Here is a 20,862-nt window from a genome sequence, read left to right on the forward strand (position 1 = left end):
ATTCATTTAAAAGGTTGTGTAAATTACGTTTATTTAGGTACCTCTGCAAATGGAAGATGCAGCCAAGCGAGAGCTTACGAGCTACCGCTAACCCTCAATGGTAAGATTTACATTCATCTAAGGGCTCCTGGTTCGATCCCAGAATCTTTTAAGGTTCGCAACCTACCGTGCTTAGGTGGTTGTTTTACGTAATAATCATTATTTTATTATTCCCAACATAGCATGGAATAATTTAAAAATATATATTTTCCAATTGCAGGATGCCCCCACCGGAGAAACGAAAGACTAAAGACCTCAACATGTACGACGATGCCCAGAGACAAGGGGATAGAGGCAGAAACTGTTATGAAATGTTCCCACAATGCAAGTTCTCTTTTTTGGACTGGCTACTACATATGCACTGAATGAACAAACTCTGTACGGCCTCTGTAAATAAATACTTTCCTTATTCTCTTACCTTCAGTTTTTGCTTGAATTCAGATTATGCCCTTCCACGAGTTTGAATAGGGGAACGTAATCTTTGGAGAACATTGTATCCATGCATACATTTAACAAAAAGTAACATTCAAAATATAGAAATTATTTATCTTCCTTATATTTCTTATGCCAGTAAAAATAAGAAATTGAAAATTTAGAAATATCTAAGTAGGAAATATCTTCAAAATGGTGAATTTAATTCAATGTCTTCAATTTGTTTCATGAAATTTGAATGTATCTATCACTCCACTTGAAATATTTATAATATTGAATATATGCTCTTGGAAGAATTCAAAAGAAGACTTAATTTCTTAAAATGTGTAATATCAACGCAGTTCTTCCAAACATGTATTCTCGATAAAGTCGTTGCTTACAAAGATCCATTCGAACTTGGAGAGCAGTTGTTATGTTCATAAGGAATTTCAGGCGATTGTAAAATGCTAATGCTGCCATTAGTTTTGTGTTATAATTTGTGTATTCAATATTTTATCAAGTACCTATAAAGTAAAGTAATAAATGAAGGGTTTTGGGGTAAGAAAACTGTTCTTGTCTGTAATGGGAAATACAATTTTCCTGGTTGTTTATAATTTTAGTTTTCACGTTCCAGTCATGGCTGTATGTAGGGGGACGGTTTGACGGGTTTAGTAAACTTTTTGCACTAATTGTGTAATAAAATAAATATCTCAAAATTGATCAAAACGCTACATTAGTTGAAATTGTTTTTGAAAGTTATATTAGTATTACACACACACATACACACACACACATACACACAAAAACACACACACACACAAGAAGGTTTTTAAAAGTAAAAACTTAACTCTAACAAAGTTAAATATAAAAACAATTATTGTTATGGTTAATATAATTAATGTATATCAAGCTAATATTTACATCCAAATTGTTTATAAAGAAAATTTTATTGGTTATAATTTAAAATTGTTTATTAATAATAAGTAAAATGTAATAATCAAACAGTAACTATAAAATTTGCACCATCCTTGCGCTGTTAAATTGAACCCACCCATTATTTATGTGTAACGCCCATTGTTCCAGTCTTAGTGAGTGAAGATTACAAAGAAAATATAATTTGAAATATCAACACTATAATAATTTAGGAAATTCACTAATGTAATTGGTCAAGTCAGAATTGGCTAATATCTCCCCCGTAGCTTCGTGGCTACCCCTGCCGTCTTGTGCTAAAAGGGATCCCAGTTTGATTCTCGGTAAAAATATATTGCACAGTGCTTTGGATCCCACTCCAGTCCTGATTCGCTTATGCGAACTAGAGTGCTGCAATGAGATGATTTCGTTCGAGGGCCAAATAGTTCGCAGGGGCGAATAACGCTCGAACAGGCAATCCGAGCGGTATACACTCGAAGACCAGTAATACCGTGCGTCCATTTCGATCTTCAGCCGAGAGATCGGGAGAAGCGTGGCGGGCGGCGCTGACGGAGACCGACATTTGCGCCCTGTAATACCCGCTTATTTTTATGGACATATGCAGACATTTATATAAATATTGCAAAACGAGCACTAACCTGTGTTATAAGATTACGGTTTTAATTTGAGTAACTTAGTGGCTGTATGTGCCGATGATTTTGACACGCCCACCTCTTTTGAAACACGGCGTAGAGGTTTGTTTGAAGAACGTTCTAACGCTGCACCAATATCATCGAGTTTTGCTTCGGTTAGAATCCGTCGTTTTTGCTTAGGTGTTTTAAAATTTAACGCTCCAGTTTCTCGTAATTTAAGGACAAGATGTCTAACCGTATCTCTATGTGGAGGTGAAACGCCTGGGAATTTCTGTACAAGTTGCCTACACACGTTTCGACACGAGTCTGTTTTCACGTAAGTGTCATTCATAAAAATTCTTTGTTCTAACGTGAACCTTGCGGCTGGCATTCCAATCGTCTAACTGACACAACACACATACACACTGCAATAACACAAACAAGTAACTGCAAGTAACCAAGAATAACATTCTTGCGCACAGTACGAAATTAACACGCTCTTGGCTTACATTGCTCGCCACTATATTCACAGCTCTGTCTTCAACTAGTCGCGAAGGAACAAAAAAACTCGAGCTCGGAGATTTCGGATTGCAAGGAAGCTCACGAAAACCATTCACTTTTAACGGTTTCGTCTGCAGCGTAATCTTGATACAGTGTTGCACATTCGAAACCTCCAAACGATCCCCATCGACACAAAACTCTTTCAAGGATATAAACTTAAGCAGGACGTTACTGGTCAAAACTATGATTAAAATGTTTTATTATCTGTGGCTCTTAACATCGTTTCTAAAGCGTATTTATTTGTGTATATAAGGGCAGAACTTGGATGAATTACAGATGATAAATTATAACACAGGTTATTGCTCGTTTTTCAATATTTATATAAATGTCTGCATATGTCCATAAAAATAAGCGGGCATTAGAGGCCGCAAATGTCGGCATCTCCGTCAGCGCCAACCGCCACGCTTCTCCCGATCTCTCGGCTGAAGATCGAAATGGACGCACTGTATATGTATAATCGTAATTTGTCTGAGGGCATTCAAATATGGATCGTTAAGTGAGAGACGCAGTGAAATTGAAACTTAAGTCAACATAGTCATCATCCCATGTTAAAATGTATTTTAGTCTATCTTACCAATATACAGTGATATAGGAAAATGAAATATACGATTGCTGGCTGAAAATACGAAGGCGGATATTTTACATATATGTGTCTGCGATTACTGTCACATTAAAATGGTATTTCATTGTATACGCTCGAGCGTAGCACACTCGAGGGTCGAGAACTCGAACGAGTACGAGCGAGCGAAAGTTGTACCATGCTGTACTCTAATACAAACATAAAGTATACTCTTTATATTAGTCTATCTCTAACTAAAATAGTGGTGTCCATAGTCAGAAAAGCAGAACTCACCTGAAGAATTTCGTCCGTCCTTGAGCTCTCCTCCAACAAAACATTTTCTGGTGACGCTAGTGGTATAGACTGTTTCGACATTCGTCATCGCTAAGCAGCCAATAAATACACAGAATAGAGATAATTTGCAGTAACATCGTATTGGAGTGTATACACAGGTTGTTGATCTTAAGGTAAATTTACTTTGGTAATTTGAGTCAGAGCGAGTCTGTTGTCGAACGGTTTCTGCACGTCATTGCTCTATGCAACAAGGTGTGTGAGTCTGTCACAATGTCTCTGTGGAAAATCATCTAATGCTCCATGAACAGGTTTTAAAACTGTATGTAATAACCATTCCGGATATCCTACTGTAAGTATTACATTTTTCTTAACTTCCCACATGAAACGTTAAGTGACTTTGTATATTAGTGAGATAGTCAATTGTCATAGGCGTCAGGATGGATGGAGGTCGACAGGTCCATCGAGCTGTAAATTGACATACTTCATATTAGAAGAAGATTATTATTATTATTATTGTAGTAGATAATAAAAAAAATTGAGTTAACTAGCACTCTATCAGAATAATGCGTCAAAAAATGTGTTAGACGGAAAAATTGAGTGTAAATTGCATAAACCATGTCATGTTCTACCATTTAATCGAAGTAATAAATGGATCCATGAGTTTTCAAGACTTCAAGAATAAGATTTTGATGTAAGAGGTTACAGAAAGGAAACGTTATGACTAAAATTTCCTCCCTATTTTCAAAGCCGTTTCTTGAACGTGATGTGTAGAAGTTAATAATAAAATAAAGTAACTATGCATTTCAGTATGTTTAAATGTGAGAAATAAAAATAATGAAAAACAGTTCTCTGATTTCATGTTTTCAGTCCTCTCCCTAGGTTGAAAAATTGATTGGCAATAAAACAATAATTTCTTATGAGTTTGCAATTATATTAATAATTATTTATTTTTTAAATTTTATGTCACAGTCTGACCACCCCTACAAAAATTTTTGGCGACGCCCATGTCAATTGTACACTGAGAGAACCACTGTCGTTAAGCAACATAAACACCGCAGATTGGTCGACGCGTTAACCTCTGTAATGTCAAAATAGTGTTGATTACGACCATTTATCTGAGCTATTTTAACGCCATTGAACAGTGAATCTTTCTAAGTAAGTAAGTTAGAAGTGTTTTGATGCAAGATATATATATACATGTATATATAAACTATGCAATGTGACCGTTGCGCGTAAGAAAAACAGCATCTGCTATGTACAGAACAGGGTTTATAAGAATTGTTGGACAATCGTGTATCGCATTTCGAGGACATTCATTCGTCCTTTTATGCTGTTCTTTGTAAGTGTCCCTTCGCCAATCTTACTTAATCATCACTCATTTTCATCTTTCCACCAGAGGGGAAGGAAAAACAATAACAATACTAATAATTAGGGCTGAGCCGGTACCGATGCCGATGTATCGGAATCGGCCGATACCAGTGTTATTGGTATCGGAAAGTATCAGTTGTAATTTATTAACCGATACTTGCCGATACTTTTTCCGGAATTTAGTCTCTCACGGGTTCCGCTAAAATGTCACGCGAATCTTTCGCGGACTATAAATATCCTGTAAATTATGCATATTCAAAGTTTTCCTCTTTTTTGTACCAGCTTTGTGTGAAAAAACTGAATTTTATGATAACACGTAACTTAATAATGTAGTGGTAACGTCGTCGTCTTGTAATCAAGGAGTCCCGGGTTCAATATCCGGTGGAGACACATTTCACATACCCATTCTTTTCCAGCTGTTTCCATAGGTTATCAGAAGGAGGACAGACTGGACATGAACAGAAGAAGGAAGAAAAGTGGCAGGGGAGAATTGGAAGAGAAAGAAATAGAGGAGGAGTTTTGGAATAAGGAGTATGGGGAAGACCATAGGAAAGATATGCAAAGTGCTTAGGAAAGCGGGCATTAAAACTTACAGGAAGGGAGGGAGAAGCATCTTAAGAATAGCGAAGAATGCAAACAAGAAATAGGAAAACACAGAAAATGAAGAGGAAGGGATTATCTACGAAGTGAAATGTAAAGAATGTCAGATTGTGTACATAGGAGAAACGAAAAAGAGGCTGAAAGAGAGGTTGAAACAACATAGGGATGATGTACGACGAGAGAGAGAGAGAGAGAGAGAGAGAGAGAGAGAGAGAGAGAGAGAGAGAGAGAGAGAAATGCGATATTTAAATACATGAGAGAAACAGGACATGACATAGGCTAAGCAGATAGGAAGGGAGAAGAGAATACTAGTGAGAAAATGGAAGGAGGCCAAGGAAATAGAGAAGAAAGGTGAAGAGGACACAATGCACTGGAATGGGGGACTGAAGTTAAACAAAGAATGGAAGACAGTGTTAGAAAGAGTGGAAAGAACAAGAGAGAATGAAGAGAGAAGAAGGAAGAAGAAGGAAGGAAAAAGAGCGTGAGATAAAGAGTCCAACCACATTATATATGGAAGTAAATATGTTTAGCCTTTTAGGTGAAAGGGAAAGCCACCTGCTAGAATGTTCCAGAACAACTTTCTAATAGTCTGGAGGGGAGTAATGTTTGTGTATATATATCGTCCTGTTTTTGTACCTTGTTACATTTGTACTTGGTGCAGAGTCTGAAGAAGACCTTGCTAGAAGATGGAAACGTAGCGTTTAGTTTATGTTTTATAATAAAATAAATTATCGGTACAAAGTGGTATCGGCTCAGCCCTACTAATAATAAATGAGCACATTTAATTTGTACAAAATGAGGAATCGCTACCAGCTAGTTGTAAACATTCAGCGATCCAAAAGGGAAAGGAGAAATGAAAACGTTTTGCCATTCACATTGATTTACTTGTCACGTACAGTATTTGTGAAAAAGAAGTTGAAAAAAGGTGTGAATTCATAGTATTTATCTTTCTTGTATCAACAGTGAGAATACTGTAGAATGATTCTATGGTGAATCATCAGTAGATTTATATATATATATATATATATATATATATATATATAATATACAGGTATTATCGTTCTTAATATTGTGAATGTAATGTACAATTTATTTTTTATTTTTTTATTACGTATGTGCAGCATGTAAGATACTTTTGTTTTTATATTGTAATTGCTTGTATACCATACCCATGAAAAAATGGCTCAACGGATGAATAAAGATTATTATTATTATTATTATGAATCACTGTATAACTACCAAAGGTTTTTTTTAGTTTTTTCAAACATTTTTATACACATTGATTTGCATACAGCAAACCACATTTTACATGGTGGTATGCATCATACCTTTAAGGTTTAGAACTTTCCTTTATATTTTAGTTACTTAATTTATCATTATGTCATGTCACTTTATATAATTCAAGGTAGACAAGCGACAGATATGACTTCATGCCGAAATTACTGCATGGTGTTTTGTTTCCTTCTTCAATTGTCATACCTCTTACAACCAATGCAGACAGAGGATTCGCAAACTCAAACCGAATACTCCAACTTCAACTCTAAGGAGAATATTAGGAAGAAGAGATACCTGGCTTTCCCTGACGGAAGCTCCTTTTCGGTAAGGAAACACATAATTCTAGTATGTTCGGGAAAAGGCACGTAAGTCACAAACTGCGATTTTCTGTTTGCTTTCATGTAAGTCTCACTGAATCAATTAAAGAAAATATTATCAGTATAATTTTATATTGGGCATGTGTAAAGATTCTAAAAGTGATGATGCAACAAATCATGTATAATGCTTGTTATTAAAAGAATAAACATAGAATCAAAACTGCCTGCTGTAAAATTGCATTTTTGACGTAAGTGCTTTTTCCCGAACAGTCTACACACAGAAAACTAAATACATCATATCGATTGATGCATTTTTGTATGTCGTGAAAGAAACACCAAAGTGCATCATTTGATTCAAGTGAGGATTTATTTTAGTCTGGAAGCATTTTAATGCATCAGTTGATGCACCTTGATGCACCTTCCTGCATCTTTTTGGATGATGCACTTAAACGTTTGGTCTGAGCTAATGACTTTATGTAGCTCAGACGAAACGTTTAAGTGCATCATCAAAAAAGATGCATTCTGGTGCATCAAAACGCATCAAAGGTGCATCAAAACGCATCAGCTGATGCATTAAAGTGCATCTCGACTGAAAGAAATCCTCACTGGAATCAAATGGTGCACTTTGGTGTTTCTTTCACGCCATACAAAAATGCACCAAAATGCATCAAATGTGAATCTGATTCTTTGAAGAAGCTACAAAACAACTTTAGTGCATCAATCGATGCATTCTGGTGCATCAATCGATATGATGCATTTAGTTCCCCGAGTGTAGGATTAACGATGAAATTTCACATTTGAAATGGAATGGAATGTACAGTCACCGATAAAAAAAGTGACACTTAGATCCTGAAATATTCGCAAGTTCTACCACCGCCGTCGAGTTAGGCAACACACACGACATCATGCAGGTAAGCGAGTGTTTAAGGATCTACTATCGGATTAAAAATTATAGATACACTAGACTCTCGCTAATCCGGCCATTCCTTGCACATGTGGGTGCCGGATTCGCGGAAGTGGCGGATTATTGAGAGGGTCGGAAATTACGTACTACTATGTAGTTTAAAGCGTAACGTGTTTCCTTTTAGAAGCCATAGTATGTACTGAACTTTACTGTAAAAAAGTCACAATTTCAAATACTGTACGTATGTATAGCATTGTTTAACATTTTTAACTAACAACATTGTTGAACATGATAATTCATTGTTGTGCGCGTAATTTCTGCTTGAGTGACTACAGGCCGGATGTCGGTCGGACTACTGAGAGGGCGGACTATTGAGGGCCGGATTAGCGAGAGTCTAGTACTCGAGTTTGGACACCAATTAAAATTTAACCAGTAGACCTACATAAAAGAAAGAGTTACATCAAAATTTAGCTTATTTGATTCTGAGTTAATCTATGCTAGCCTTTTTTTTCGAGTATACCTTCTGTTTTTTATCGTCGTGAGAATAAAAAAAAGGCCGTTTGTTTTTAGTTCTGCAAACAATGGCTATCTTTGAAATTCTGTAAATCCGAAACGGGTTGTCCGATCGATATGGAATTTTAGTAGGGTGCAGGCAGAAAGGTTTTGAACATAATCATTAATTTTCAGGTTCTCAAAATTTAAAAAAAAAACGTCATTTTAAATTTTGCCAAACAACTTTTTCTTCGTACGAATTTTCAGCGAAAAATGCAGGCTCGACCAGGACTCGAACCCGGTTCTCTGACATACCGTGCCATTGCTCTATCACTTTTTTTTTGTAACGAAAAAGGAATACCCCTAAGCGGAAGTATTCCCCGTTTTTTCACTCTGTTCTCAGTTTTTCATTTCTCGGTTGTTCTCAACTTTCATTTTTTTCTCATTTGGACAAACACAAATACCCATGTCTTACCCGGGACTCGAACCCGGATTCCCTGGCGTTGTAGCGCGCTGTGCTAACCACTCCGCCACGGAGGTCGACCCACTGAGCTACCGAGCCGGCCTGTCCTCGCCTGATTTTTCGCTATCGCTGTTTTACCTGCGTGGAATCGTCTCTGTCACTTATACCGGAACGGGATCTGTTGCCTTTGAAACACAGTGGGTGTTTTACGCAGGTAAAACAGCGATAGCGAAAAATCAGGCGAGGCCAGGCTGGCTCGGTAGCTCAGTGGCGGAGTGGTTCAATGCTTGCTTGTAATTGTAATTTGAAATAAAACTGATGACATTGCTTGCTTCCTTTGGTCGACCTCCGTGGCGAAGTGGTTAGCAGAGCGCGCTACAACGCCAGGGGTTCTGGGTTCGAGTCCCGGGTAAGGCATGGGTATTTGTGTTCGTCCAGTTGATAAGAAACAAAGAAAAATGTAAGAATTGAAAAGTGTAAAAGTGAGAAAAAGTGTGAATGGTGGGGGATACCTCCGTGTAGGGGGTATTTCCTTTAAAAAAAAAAAAGTGGTTAGCAGAGCGCGCTACAACGCCAGGGGTTCTGGGTTCGAGTCCCTGGTAAGGCATGGGTATTTGTGTTCGTCCAGTTGATAAGAAACAAAGAAAAATGTAAGAATTGAAAAGTGTAAAAGTGAGAAAAAGAGTGAATGGTGGGGGATACCTCCGTGTAGGGGGTATTTCCTTTTTTTTTTTTTAAAAAAAAAAAAAGTGGTTAGCACATCGCGCTACGACGCCAGGGGTCCCGGGTTCGAATCCCAGCTCGGACATGGATGTTTGTGATTGTCTGTCCTGAAAATTCCTGAAATTGTAAATTGAGTGAAATTATTTGACTGAATGAAGTAAAGAAAAAAAGTGGTAGAGCAATGGCACGGTATGCCAGAGACCAGGGTTCGAGTCCTGGTCGACCCTGCATTTTTCGCTGAAAATTTTCTACGTAGTACATCTCATGTGTGTGCCTAATCTTCAATAACTTTGTCTTGGTATTGGGTAGTCCTCGAAATACAATATTGGTCTTGTTTTGAAGCTCTTTGCATCTGTTTTTAAAATGCATCATCATTGTCAATTCACATTGCGAAACCGATTTTAAACAGATTGTTATTCAGCGGAGTAAAGCTGTGTCGCGGAGCGTGGCAACACGGCACACAGCAATGCCCGTTGAACCTCGAAGACCGCCGGTGCGCGCTGCGATTCAATGCTTGTAATTTAAATTTGGAATGACACTGATGCCATTGCTTGCTTCCTTTGCATTTCAGTTAAACATCCAGATAAACACAGATGCCAATGTTCCTGGAAAGACAGTGAGTTACGGACCGGCATTGCAAGTGTCATACGATCTCCCGGATTCTAGCTACTTCCTCAAGAAGCACCAAGACCAAGGTTTCTATCTGCACTACAGGGAGAGAAGAGACTTGTACGGGAAGATCGAGCGCCTTCTTGACACGTATGTTTACTGTTGCAGGACGGAATACATACTTTTTATCCATGGGGGCCCACATGGAGTAGAAGGAGAGGGGGGGCATTTTTCATACCCTAAATCAGGGTTGTTGAAGGTCCAGCAACCCGTAAATTCTAATGGGTTCTGTTGGGTTCCGCTGCAGGACCGCAACTTTTTTTTCTCGCACAATTTAAATTCGGTCCAAGTTGCGTATTGTTACATTGAAAAAAGGTTCCCGGACCGTATTTAAATTGATGCGGGAAAAAATGTTCCTGGACCGAATTGAAATTCATTCTGGAAAAAAGGTTCCTGGACCGTATTTAAGTTGATCGGGAAAAAAGGTCCCTGGACCGAATTGAAATACTTTGCAGATAAAAAGGTTCTTTACGGTCCAGAACCCATTTACGCTTGCTGATTTCTCTCCTGGACCGGAATTGAATTTACTTAAAATTCCTGGAACTTTAACAACCCTGTCCTAAATACCCCAGTATCAAGTTTCAGTTAACCATTTTTATTTTAAATTAATAGAGTAACACACGCACATAGATATATGTAGGCCTATATGCGTATGTATATATATGTGGGACATTCCATGCCAAAGTGCCCCTGATTTTCAATTTTTGAAATTAAATAAAATGCTGTAACTTTAATCTATCTTGTGAGTCAACTATCTAGACTTGTCATTTGGATAAATATTCAAGTATTCAGTGGCAGCAATTGGGTTCCAAGACTGGGGGACGGGGGCAAAGACAGTATATTTCGCTTTGTAGATAAGATTTAGCATAGTGCGGGTGCAAAAGTGGCGAATACCGGGGGGGGGCAACTGGCCCCCCAATCACCGCCACTGAGCATTATACATAATTAAGTTAGAAAGTAGAAGGTATCTTACATATTGTTCGTTTATTGTAACTTTTTGATTTACTTGTGTTTTGTATTGTCCCACCTGTGACCCAAAAAAGAAAATCTCCTTTAACTGTTATCTTTCCCCTTGAACTCAACTAGAATATTAAAATGTCAATCACCTTCTCTCATTGTCTTGAATAATTTATTTTTCATCATTTGAAAATTCACAGAAATTAAAATCACGCACTAGCTTGTATAGTATACGCTATTAATATTTTAAGTGTACAGCAATGTTCTCATAAAAAAAACTTTGTCTTTACACGCGTATATGTAGAGGATACATGTATGTTTACACGCACGCACACAAACATACACACAAACACATACCCTGGCTCCGTGGCTGAACACGTTAAGTGGTCCGCTTTCGATATCGCAACCAAAGTTTCGGGGTTCGAATTCCGGCCATGGCATGCGTGAGTGACTCATCATATATTTCATCTAACTTCACTCATATCGTGCTCATACTCATCATCGCAATTAGCCAAAATCGGCAGAAAAGTGACGAAAAATAACAAATATACAAGGATACACACGCACACACGTGTGTTTGTCCTTGCTTTGTCATAAACTTTCCGTCTGCCCGCTCAATAACATATTTCTGACGTCTTCAAACAAAAAATAAAGAGAAAGAAATTAGACAGAAGGGCAATGAGATGTAAAGGAATTTGGAGAAACACAACGAAAAAAGAGTGAAAAGGGAAAGACAGGAAGGAGAAAGAGAAATAGGAGGAAAATGAAAAAGAAAGACAGGAAAGAGGAGGAAAATGATCAAAGAGAAGAGGAAAGAGGAAGATAGAAGGAGAAAGGAGAAAGGAGGAAAATGATGAAAAGAATAAGAGAAAGAAATGAAAAGACAGGAAAGAGGATTAGAGAAGGAGGAAGAGGAGGAAAAATTATAAAAAATAAAGAGAGAGAGAGTTACTGGAAAGAGAGATGATTGAAGAACAGACAAAGAAAGAACGAATGAAAATGATAGATAGAAAGAGTAGACAGAAAATGGGGAAAATACAAATCAAACGGAAGTGAAAGAGAAATATAGATTTTAGGAATCTTAAGAAAATGAGACGTAGAAAAACAGCAAGAAAGAGTGAAGGGATGGGAGAATGAAAGAAAGAAGGAAAGACGTAGAGAGAAGGGAGGGGAGACCCACCACTAGAGTAGGGATGGCCAGATCCGGATCCTGGCGGATCCGAAATCCGGATCCGTGGGATCCGGATCCTAAAATTTTTCGGATCCGGATCCGCGGATCCGGCATTTTCAGATCCGGATCCGGATCCGGTACTTTCGGATCCGGATCCGGATCCGTTTTGCCATCCCACATGCGCTTCTTGGGAAAGTAAGAATGTGCTTATAACATATTGTTACCCGCTAATATATATATATATATATATATATATATATATATATATATATAATATACATACATACACACATATATATATATATATGTGTGTGTATATATATATATATATATATATATATATATATATATATATATATATATATATATATATAGTGTGTGCGTGCGCGTGCGCGATTTGTAATTAATTAATACAAGGGAGGTCTAAGTCTCCCCCTCCGATTTGCATGAAACTTGGCAGGTGTATAGAGGTCCCCCCTCAAATGTCAAGATGAGGAGAAATTGAAGTGGGGATCTGACCCCGAAACCACCCTAAATATGGCATAGGAAGAAACAGGGGGCATAGGGCCTCTCTATACACCTGTCAAATTTCATGGAAATCGGATGGGGACACAGGGGTCAGATCCCCACTTCAATTTGTCCTCATCTTGAAATTTGAGACGGGTTTTGCCCCCTAAAAAAGTTTTTTTTAGCCGAAACAAAAAAACACATATTTCTTCCATTGGTCCCCTCTATACACCTGCGAAGTTTCATGAAAATCGGAGGGGGACACAGGGGTCAGATCCCCACTTCAATTTGTCCTCATCTTGACAATTGAGTGGGTTTTGCCCTGTAAAACCGTTTTTTTTTTAGCTGAAACAAAAAAAAACACGTATTTCTTCCTTTGGGCACCACTATACACCTGCCAAGTTTCATGGAAATCGGAGGGGGACACATAGGTCAAATGCCCACTTAAATTTGTCCTCGTATTGACATTTGAGGGGGGTTGCCCCCTAAAACAGTTTTTTAGCCGAAACAAAACAAACACGTATTTCTTCATTTGGGCCCGTTTATACACACACCTGCCAAGTATAATGGAAATTGGAGGGGGACACAGGGGTCAGATCCTCACTTCAATTTATCCTCATCTTGACATTTGAGGGGGTTTTGCCCTGTAAACCCGTTTTTTAGCTGAAACAAAAAAACACGTATTTCTTCCATTGGGCCCCACTATACACCTGCCAAGTTTCATGGAAATCGGAGGGACACAGGGATCAGATTCTCACTTCAATTTGTCCTCATCTTGACATTTGATGGGGTTTTGCCCCCTAAACCCGTTTTTTAGCTGAAACAAAAAAACACGTATTTCTTCCATTGGGCCCCACTATACACCTGCCAAGTATCATGGAAATCGGAGGGACACAGTGGTCAGATCCTCACTTCAATTTGTCCTCATCTTGACAATTGACGGGGTTTTGCCCTCCTAAAACCGTTTTTAGCTGAAACGAAAAAAACACGTATTTCTTCCGTTGGGCCCCACTATACGCCTGCCAAGTTTCATGGAAATTGGAGGGGGACACTTAGATAACCTCCCTTGTTAGTCTTACACTTTGTAATTATATAACACTGCATATATTATAATGTTCTATTTTAATTTGTAAAACTGTAACTGTAGAACAATTGTATAATTTTTGTATAACATTTCTATCTTGTTATATGTGTTAAAGGTTTCATCCTGGAATGGAATGTCTCACATTTATGCGTGTTTCCATTTCCAATACATTGGAATGAATACATATTCGTTTCAATGGCGTTTACAAAATCACCTCTGACATTTTATGTTAATCAAGTAAGATTTTTTTTGTGCACGAGTGTGTTAGCCGATGCGTAGCAAATTATTTTAGGAACACCACTTGAAAAAAATTCTTGTAGGACTAACTAATGAAAAATGTCTTTGTAATCAAAGATCATAATACCTTTTAAGGTGTGGTAATATTATAATGGGATTGAGATATGAAACTCTCGGATCCGGAACTTTCGGATCCGGATCCAGATCCGAAACTTTCAGACCCGGATCCGGATCCGAAATTTTTGGATCCGGAACTCTCGGATCCGGATCTAGATCAGGAATTTTCGGATCCGGATCCAGATCCGTAACTTTTGGATCCGGATCCGGATCCGAATGGATCCGGATTTTTCGGATCCGGATCCGTTTGGCCATCCCTACACTAGAGTTCTGCGGAACATTATGCGCTTCACACTTTAGCCCACAAAAATGATATTTCCTAACCGTACCACGCCGCAGTAAGCGAACGAACAAGCGAGGGTTCCCATTTAATTCCCCCTTTCTCCCCCGCTGTGTCCTTTTGTGTGTGTGTGTGTGCAGAAAGGCATAACAGAGAATATGGGAGGTGGAGTGGGCGAATGTAAATTTAGCATAGTGCTGAAATGTATCGAAGAAAATCCGGACCCTGTGGCCGAGTGTTGTCGGCCCCCGTGGCGGAGTGGTTAGCACATCGCGCTATGGCGCCAGGGGTCCCGGGTTCGAATCCCGGATTGAACATGGATGTTTGTGATTGTCTGTCCTGAAAAGTTCTGAAATTGAGATTTGCATAAAATGATATGAGTGAATGAAGTGTGATGGGGGAAGCTTCAGCTTAGGGGCTTTCCTTTAATAATAATAATAATAATAATAATAATAATAATAATAATAATAATAAAAGTGGTTAGCACATCGCGCTGCGACGCCAAGGGTCCCGGGTTCGAATCCCGCTTGGGCTTGGTTGTTTGTGAATATCCATTCATCAATTTCATCACTCATCCCCATCTTCGCAAATTAGCCAAGAGGCACAAAACGCGAAAAATAAACTAAATCAATCAATCGAAGAAAACTTTTGGACGGAGAGTTTTGGAGGTGTGAATAATCACTGAGCAAGGGAACTTTAGCAAAATTATCATCATCATTCGATTAAGAGTTGCTGTTTACCATGCTATAAACTTTATGACTCTCCACATGAAGTCATACTTCATAGGTTAAACCTTATTTTATTCAGCCTATCTGCACTCTCATTTTGAGTACGTTATCGAAAATCCATCGTGGTATGAAACTGTCATTTAAATATTGCATAAATGACGTAGATTGAAACAATTTTAGTTTGAAACTGTATGAATGTCTGCAAATTACAATATATTTTCCCACAAAATCCTGCTTCAGTTTGACTCTATCGAATTTTTGCTTGCTTGGTTGCTTGATTGATTGATTTGCTTCATTTTACTTCGTTTTTCTGCCTCATCGCGAAGATGAGGATGAGCGTTGATATGATGAAATTGATGAAGGAACACTCGCAAAGAAATCGCATGCTCAGGCCGGGATTCGTACCCGGGGCCCTTGGCGTCGTAGCATCCTGCGCTAACAACTCCGCCACGGATGTCGGTGTCGGATTTTTGAATTTTTTACTATTCCTCCTTGTAATAATGAGTCCCTTACAGTAATTCAAATTGCTGTGACTAAAATTAAATTATACGAGGGTCACTTAATAATTAATTTTCTTTAGGTTTGGTCGTACTGCTTTCTACTCATGTATGTCAATAGAGTGTGAATCTGTCGTTACTCTAGCGCATTAGACCTTCATCACTCATTTTCGCTTCTTGTTGTTGCAGGGTGAACATAGCCGTGCTGCTCTCAAAGAAGAACAGCGAACAATGACCCGTTTCTTGTGGCCTTATGGTATACTAGGGGGCCGTTATGCATAATAATATGGCGGACGTTTTATACCACTTTATCGTCGGTTTGTCAGACTCATGGCACGGACTTGCTGTGTTGACGTCAATAGTGGAAGTGAAGGGGCATCCTGATTCTTAGTCGTGCTTGACACTTGTCCAATCGTTTTTAAACTTCTCAATCCACTCGAACGCACTTCGTCGTGGAATAGCACTTTTCACACATTGTGATGCAAGCAGTGGCGTGGCGTGACTTTTTCAAAAGTGTTACCGGCCATCAGACATTGTCATCTCCACCCTACCATCTGGATTTTTTTTTTCAATCCGCTCAATGATTTATTTGGCCACAACCACTCCTAGAAAGAACTACCACTCATGAGAGAGTTACCGCGAAAATCCAGTGAATAGTAGCCGAGCCTTGTCAACCATCTCTGTTTCTTTGCAAAGAAATGCAAAGGGGAAGAAGCACCACACATTCGGGTCAGTTTGACTTTTCTGCGTTGAGCAGACGACAGAATTCCCCTCCTCCAGCGGTGGGAGGAAGTCCAGATGTACGTACTACTGTTGCCAACTTAGTTTTTTGGAGCAAGGTTTGTCCAAATCACGAATCGCATCAAGTACTTATCTTTTCGTCTATTACGTAAACGGTCTCAGTTGTAGTTAAATCCAGCTTTGGCTTTTGCAGTCTAGCTCTTGTTGCTTCAGAGAAATAGTATCCCCATTTTATGCGGGATTTTGCTCTTTCCTGGAAATCCAATGTGGCAACACTTGCTGATCCGGTAAGAGGCAACAGGGCCCCTAAACAGGCATATGAATAACCCCCTAGCACACTTGGCTCCAAGTCTTTCCGCCCGACCCTGTGGCCGAGTGGTTAGCACATCGCGCTGCGACGCCAAGGGTCCCGGGTTGGAATCCCGGTCGGGCTTGGTTGTTTGTGAATGTCCATTCATCAATTTCATCATTTCATCACTCATCCCCATCTTAGCAAATTAGCCAAGAGGCACAAAACGCGAAGTAAAATAAACTAAATCAATCAATCAATCAATCAATCCAAGTCTTTCCCCGCTGTTCCCTTGCATTAGCGCCCTTTCCTCTTGTTGCCTCTTGAGGGTAGCGGAACGGCCTGTCTCTTCGCTTTTGTCGGCTGCAGAAAAAATGTCCTCTGCAATATACACTCAACTGCAACGCTGTCGGTTAACTTATTTAACCATGTTGTTATTTTATTGAGAATTTTTTTTTTAAATTTCTTTACATTTTGCTGTTACCTGCGGTAACACCGGTTACATGCACGCCACGCCTCTGGATGCAAGTCTTCGGTGGATATGCCTCTGGCACACGTCCACATCACATAAGAACGAATCACTCTTCGCTGTTCTTCTTTGATGCAAGAGGAGACTGGCGCGGCCATGGTTACCCAACAAGAAAAGAAAATGAGTAATGAACGACAAATGTGCAATCTATTGGTACGCGTGCGCCCAGAGGAGTGCGTCCAACCTAAAAAACATTACAACAAAGGCATGGATAATTATTGACGGACCCTCGTATAATTTTAGGCTTTCATTTTACAGAGGAGTAACACCCTATTTCTGCCTGACGTCCATCAGCTAGAGTGCACACGAGTTATTGACTGCTTTTATTTTATTTTCAGCCTCGAAATTCCAGGCAGAATATGCATATTAAGAGCAATATGTGAGATAAAGGCTTCCGCATTAAATGAAACTGACGTTCTATCTGAAATTGTCACCGTTATTCTAAGGTAAGATTAAACATATATATTTTGTAATGTTCGTAGTTGTATAGGTAAATCTTTTTGTTTTCATTCAGAAAAAAGTGCAAACGTACATCAGTTCTAGATAAAAAGGGTAGGTATATATTAAATTGTTATGCTTAAACTGATATCTACAATTTAAAATATGAACCTGGTCACTATAGGCTACTTGAGAAAAGAAGTGACCAGGTTCAAATTTTAAATTTTAGATATCAGTTTAAGCATAACAATTTAATATATACCTACCTTATTTTATCTATAACGTCAGTTCTAGTATTTGACGCAATTGTGTAATTTCACTAAGCGGTTGTGGACTAACCTGTAGATTTTCGGTTCCTAAGAGATTAAGAAATACGTGTGCGTCTCGTAGCCAACGAACACTGTAGGTTTCGTTTCTTTCGCTACGGTGCGGCTGTAGTGATGCAATTGTATACTGGACGTAAACAGCCAGATGTAAAACTAAGTCCAATAAAATTTGTTATTCGAATTATATAGTATTATCTAACTAACTAACTCTCTATCCTTCTTATACCCGAAGGTTTATGACTGGGCAAGATCAATCCAATCTTTTCCATGGTAGTATTATCTCGTTTGTGGAATTTTAAACAACCGTATTTGAAGAAAAGTTGTTCATTGTTGTTGTTGTTATTATTATTATTATTATCTTCAGTTTTTTTCCTTTGAAGTGTGAAGTATATAAGAAACTATCTACAGTAGTGTGGTTACTTTTTCTATTGGATTAATTATATTTTGCACAAGTTTGTCTCCCTATGTTCGCTACTAAGGGACAAAAGGTCAAGTATATATTGTATGTTATGCATAGGCTATTATAAAGGGTGAGCATAAAGTATTTCCCTGATTACAAACTTTTATTGCTAAAGAACTATGCTAGATCCAGATATGCGGTTTGTTGGAAATGGTAGTTCAACTCATAATGTTTTGTTATCAGTACACTTCGACATGTATTCCCTTTGTTGCCCTTCGAACGTCTAGGTGATACTCAATTTCTCTCCATGTCTTTGCCAACATCTCTTCCGTCACCGTCTCTATAGCATCCCGTATTCGTGTCTGAAGAGTTTGCATATCAGGAACTGGTGAACTACACTGTGTCCTTAACGTAACCCCATAAAAAAGTCAAGAGGGGTTATGTCCGGCGAACGCTGTGGCCATGATATGGGAATCAGAATAAGAATCAGGCAAAACAAAGAAATGGAAAAAAAACTTGATGTATTGCACTACTTATTGCCATAGGTTTTATTAACCTACCTACCGTGCAAGTTGATATATATATATATATATATTCATAATCAGGGAAAGACTTTATGCTCACCCTGTATATATTATTACATTAACCGTGAATATACCTTTCGAAAAAAGTGATTCTGCACAAAATTTACCTTTAATGACTTCTGGTAGATTTCCTTTGAAGTGCAAGATACTCGTTTCAATATTGAAACAACATATCCTATTAACTAAAAGGAAATTCTCATAGTGAACAGTATTCCACTTTTTTTTCTAGGTACCCATTACTGAATGAGTCGTACTCCAGTGCTCCTGACGAATATCAGACTGCAGTTCTGACGGGAAAGACAATGGATGTTTGTAAAAAGAATTTTTCAAAATGCCCTTATTCTATGTTTCAAATAAATTCCAATTCCTAAAACCCCTAACAGTTTGAAAAACAGCTTTACCTGATACCTTTGCACCATTCCCGTAGTATACTTAGAAGAGTCACTAGCACAAAATAATTGAAAATCTATGGAAGCCATGTTTCTTTTTATGTCCACTTTATGCAAAGAAGACTAATGGACTGAGCCTACAGTTTAAAGTTGGATCCGAACCATTGTGTGCTTCGACCGGGTATCTAACAGGCAACCATGTTGGCGACACGAAATGACAAACAACGTTTACCGTTCCCTCAGGTTTAGAAAAGTTCGATAAGTACCTGGAAAGTTCAGAAAAGTGACAAAAATAATCTTCTAAATGTAATATTTAGCTAAAACTAGTGGAAGATTTAGCGTAAGGGGTACTTGTCCCTCCCAAAATGGATGGCTAAGCATTATAAAAAGTTTGATAACGTGTCTTACAATTACCAATAACAAGTGTTCGAGCAACCCTTTTCCAGACAGTTAAAGAATGAAACAAAGTTTAGCATAAAACATTAATCGGGACTCGAACCCGGGGACTTCTGTTTAGAATGCAATAAAATTAAATGATGGCCAAATTTTCCACATTTCGCCGAGGAAATGACTTCTCAAGCATATCCCTTTCTTTTTGTTAATGCAAATAAGGTGGAACTATAAAAATATCTACTAATGCTATCATATTATGATATGGGTTTGTTTCCTGGTCGAGTAGTTCAGCAGTCAGTAGTTCAGAATGTACTTAGACGATCGAGTCCCCTATTAGTTTATCTCACAAGAAATTGAACCCAAAACGAACCCTTGAAATTGTATTGATGTGAATATTACTCACACCTAGACACACACAGCCTGGTTTTATAAAGTTGAAAAATCTGCACATTATATTTCCGATCTCACATCTGGCCATATGCTTACAGCATACGTCTGTGAACCTCCTAGAAAAAAAAATCCAGATCCGCTTATGGCTACAACACAACGGAACACAATAAAGTCGAATCGTCAATAACTGGGTCGCGGTCCGTTTTGGTAAATCTACGTAATGCAGGATCCCGCCATTTTGGTAATACAGAACACCGCGTAAAATGAATGCGAACTAAGAACTATGAAGCCTGTCCTTATGAGACGCCAAAGGTACAGTCAGTGGCGCAACCACAGAGGGGCAGGGGGGCATTGCACCCCCCAACCTTCGACGGAAGGCAATTCTAGGGGGGCAAGGGAGGCAAACATTGACGACACCTGCAGGGGCTGCACAGAGGAGCAATTGTCCCCTTCGATTTAAAATCTTATGCATATTAAAATACATCTCGTAAAATTTTGTTGCTCGCTTCGTTCGCAAGGCCTCCTTATCTCGGTATCGTCAGGTTGAGAGCCGTAGCTAGGAGGCAGCGGGAGTCAGCCATGGATGCCG

At 38.7% G+C, this 20,862-nt stretch overlaps 3 protein-coding genes across 4 annotated transcripts in view; 2 read left to right on the forward strand and 1 right to left on the reverse strand.

Moving 5' to 3' along the window:
* LOC146003027 (uncharacterized) overlaps window positions 1-404 on the forward strand; it is a 257,704-nt gene extending 257,300 nt beyond the window's left edge. Inside the window, exon 6 of the mRNA XM_083141189.1 lies at window positions 260-404. Within this exon, the coding sequence (XP_082997315.1) occupies window positions 260-404 (145 nt within the window). The remainder of the gene's footprint in view (window positions 1-259) is intronic.
* The window catches only part of LOC146002749 (uncharacterized), a 67,057-nt gene extending 63,620 nt beyond the window's left edge, over window positions 1-3,437 (reverse strand). The window contains exon 1 of the mRNA XM_083140683.1: window positions 3,406-3,437. The gene's annotated coding sequence lies outside the window, so the exon portion shown is untranslated. The remainder of the gene's footprint in view (window positions 1-3,405) is intronic.
* A 201-nt stretch (window positions 3,438-3,638) lies between these two features.
* Window positions 3,639-19,862, forward strand: LOC146003163 (uncharacterized). Of its 2 annotated transcripts, none has more exons than XM_083141347.1 (5): window positions 3,639-3,754; window positions 6,779-6,972; window positions 10,119-10,306; window positions 17,692-17,799; window positions 19,331-19,862. In XM_083141347.1, the coding sequence occupies exons 2-5, from the start codon at window positions 6,796-6,798 to the stop codon at window positions 19,470-19,472; spliced, it is 615 nt and encodes a 204-aa protein (XP_082997473.1). In that variant the 5' UTR covers window positions 3,639-3,754; window positions 6,779-6,795; the 3' UTR covers window positions 19,473-19,862. The 2 variants fall into 2 exon arrangements, with proteins under 2 accessions (XP_082997473.1, XP_082997474.1); XM_083141348.1 differs by having other exon boundaries at window positions 3,651-3,724.
* The last annotated feature ends 1,000 nt before the right edge of the window (window positions 19,863-20,862 follow it).

Source organism: Lepisma saccharinum, chromosome 19, assembly GCF_977018435.1.
Source record: "Lepisma saccharinum chromosome 19, izLepSacc3.1, whole genome shotgun sequence".
NCBI classification, from domain to species: domain Eukaryota; kingdom Metazoa; phylum Arthropoda; class Insecta; order Zygentoma; family Lepismatidae; genus Lepisma; species Lepisma saccharinum.